The sequence below is a fragment of the Panulirus ornatus genome, chromosome 13, assembly GCF_036320965.1.
Source record: "Panulirus ornatus isolate Po-2019 chromosome 13, ASM3632096v1, whole genome shotgun sequence".
NCBI lineage: Eukaryota > Metazoa > Arthropoda > Malacostraca > Decapoda > Palinuridae > Panulirus > Panulirus ornatus.
In genome coordinates, this window is record NC_092236.1 from 13,332,018 (window position 1) to 13,334,517 (window position 2,500).

The 2,500-nt window shown below is 44.8% G+C and overlaps 1 protein-coding gene across 1 annotated transcript in view; it reads right to left on the reverse strand.

The window, feature by feature from the left end:
• Nucleotides 1–2,500, reverse strand: part of LOC139752777 (protein turtle homolog B-like) — a 637,105-nt gene that overhangs the window by 100,758 nt on the left and 533,847 nt on the right. Inside the window, 1 exon segment of the mRNA XM_071668690.1 lies at nt 1,679–1,823. Within this exon segment, the coding sequence (XP_071524791.1) occupies nt 1,679–1,823 (145 nt within the window).

Consider the following 2,500-nt stretch of genomic DNA (forward strand, 5'->3'; position numbering starts at 1 on the left):
TTGCATATTCCCTGCCGATGTCATCCCAGGCTGTTCTATTTGCATGATGGCTCAAGCAGAGGGGCAATTCTTCCTTCTCGGGACACTGGGGGGAAGCACCACAGGTGGTGGAGTCCACCTCACCCTGACTGTTGAGTGGAGGGAGGGAGGGAAAGGGAAGGAAGGAAAGTGAGGGAAGGGAACGACTAGTTCAAGGGAAGTAAGTGGGGAAAGAAGGATGCAAAGGGAGGAAAAGGGGGCGATGCCTTAAGAGGACATGGAGGGAGGAGGGTGCCTAATCTAGGGGGGCGGGGGTGTGTAAGGGGGAAGGGAGACTGGAGGAGGAGGAGGAGGAGGAGGAGGAGGAGGACTGACCAATGAAAGAAAAGAGAAGTGTGGCCATTAGAAGATGTGGGGAACGTCCTTGGGTTTCACGACTCGAGTAGCACCGGTGGAGGAATGAGTGGAAGAATGAGTAGAGATGAGGAGGAAATACGTGGAGTTGAGTGCAACACTCTAGGGTGCATTCATAATAATAATAATGATAATAATAATAATGGTCACTTATCAGAGTGTTTGCTAAAATATATTCTGTATTGGCAAAAAATGATCACTTTGTAACCATCAAAAGGACTGATCTACGAATCATTCAATAAAGGAATGACTGTAAACACGTTTTGAACTCACGAAAACACATTCATTACCAATAGCGTGTGGTATCTTACGATCAAGAGTTCAGGAACCTTTAGGTGCCAGTGGTACCCTTGTGGCTAAGGGTGTGTGGGAGGTGCGTACTGGCGGAGCGTTGAAATCGGGTTAAGGGATGGAAGCAGAGTTAGGAATGCCTTCTGGCCGGCTATGTCATCTGACGGGGGGGAGATTTGGGTAAGGAGCTTATATGGACACAGTCAAAATTTCATATTCTGAGACGTTTTATTTTCCTCAATAAGAAAAGAGGGAGAACTAAAGTCTCTTAAATGGTTCTTCTTATTAACTCGAGGGGGAGATGACCGGGAGGACGATGCACGAGAGTAGAGTGTGAGATGGAGGCCTGAAGACAGGTCTCGGGGATGTGGGAATCAACAGAAGCGAGTTTCCAGACGAGATACTTTGAGGCTTCGAGTGGTATATCAAGGCTATCAGTCTAGTGGGATGTGCAGACTCTTTAGCAGTGAGAGACAGTAGCAGTAAGAGACAGCGCTGGGGGATGAGTTTACCATAAAAAAAGGAGAAGAAGAATTGAGCTCATTTGTCGACACTTCTACCTAGCCGACTACAGAGCTTATTTTGGAGAAAATTTTACAAATACGAGTAGTGTCAAGTGTAGGAAGCTGACGAAGGTAATCAAGAAAGGCAGAAATAATAATAAAATAAAAGTAAAAACACATAAATATGCATTAATAACTTAAGACGAACTTCGAAAGATATTTACAATAAGGAGAACTCTTGGAAATGAGGTTCTTAAATCTGTTCTTAGCTGACTGTTGGAACACCTCGTCTTTTTTGAAGAATAACCAAACACCATAAAGAGGGAATAAATGGGAGACGGTAATCAATCAACATAAGGATGGAGAGAGAGAGAGAGAGAGAGAGAGAGAGAGAGAGAGAGAGAGAGAGAGAGAGAGAGAGAGAGAGAGAGAGAGAGAGAGAGAGAGAGAGAGAGAGAGAGAGACGGGCACAACTGGGTCGCAGAACTTACAGAGGATGTTGAGTTTGACTCCGTCCTCCATGGCGGACTGCGGGATGAGCTGGTTCTCGGCGCGGCAGGTGAGGTATTTGCCGCTGTCGATCATGTCCGCCCGGTACTGCAGGATGGACGTGGTCACGTTGCTGTCCGGCGACGTCTGCCAGGAAGAGAGAAGAGTCAACACTGAGTCATATTCTGGCTTTGGGTGTGCAGCACACACACACACACACACATACTCAGAGAGAGAGAGAGAGAGAGAGAGTACATGGTAGCACTTAGCAAAGACAGACAGACAACAGAAGAAGGCCCATTGGCCCATTTCTAAGTTTCCTGTTCAAAATCTGCGTATGTTGATTGCTATAACCAATCTAAAATTGGTGAGGTAAGGATTAGAATGGTAAGATGGTGGCGGTTCTCCTCCTCCTCTCCCACCATCTTCCATTCACTTCAGCAACAACAACAGCTACCAGGAAAATAGAACGGAAGAAAATCCAATATAATCGTAAAGTAAGTAAGCCTGCACTGACTCTTTAACGGGAAAGAACGAGAGAAATACCCCCCATAGAATTGTGCTATACTATCTCTGACATATTCACAGCATCTGGAATGAACACAAAAAACGCAGCTTTTTTTTTTCTCTCGTATTGTCAAATTATATAAAGCTTTCGGATTAAGAATGGTTGTGGCTTATGCCAAAGATCAACGCATCAACTTCCAAAGAAACTTGTTCGGATCTCAGAATCATTTAACTTTAATTTAATATTTCCTATGGCCACGTAACTGTATTATTTTATATCTGTATAAGTACCTCGTGACTCCCGTTGTTGAATCTAC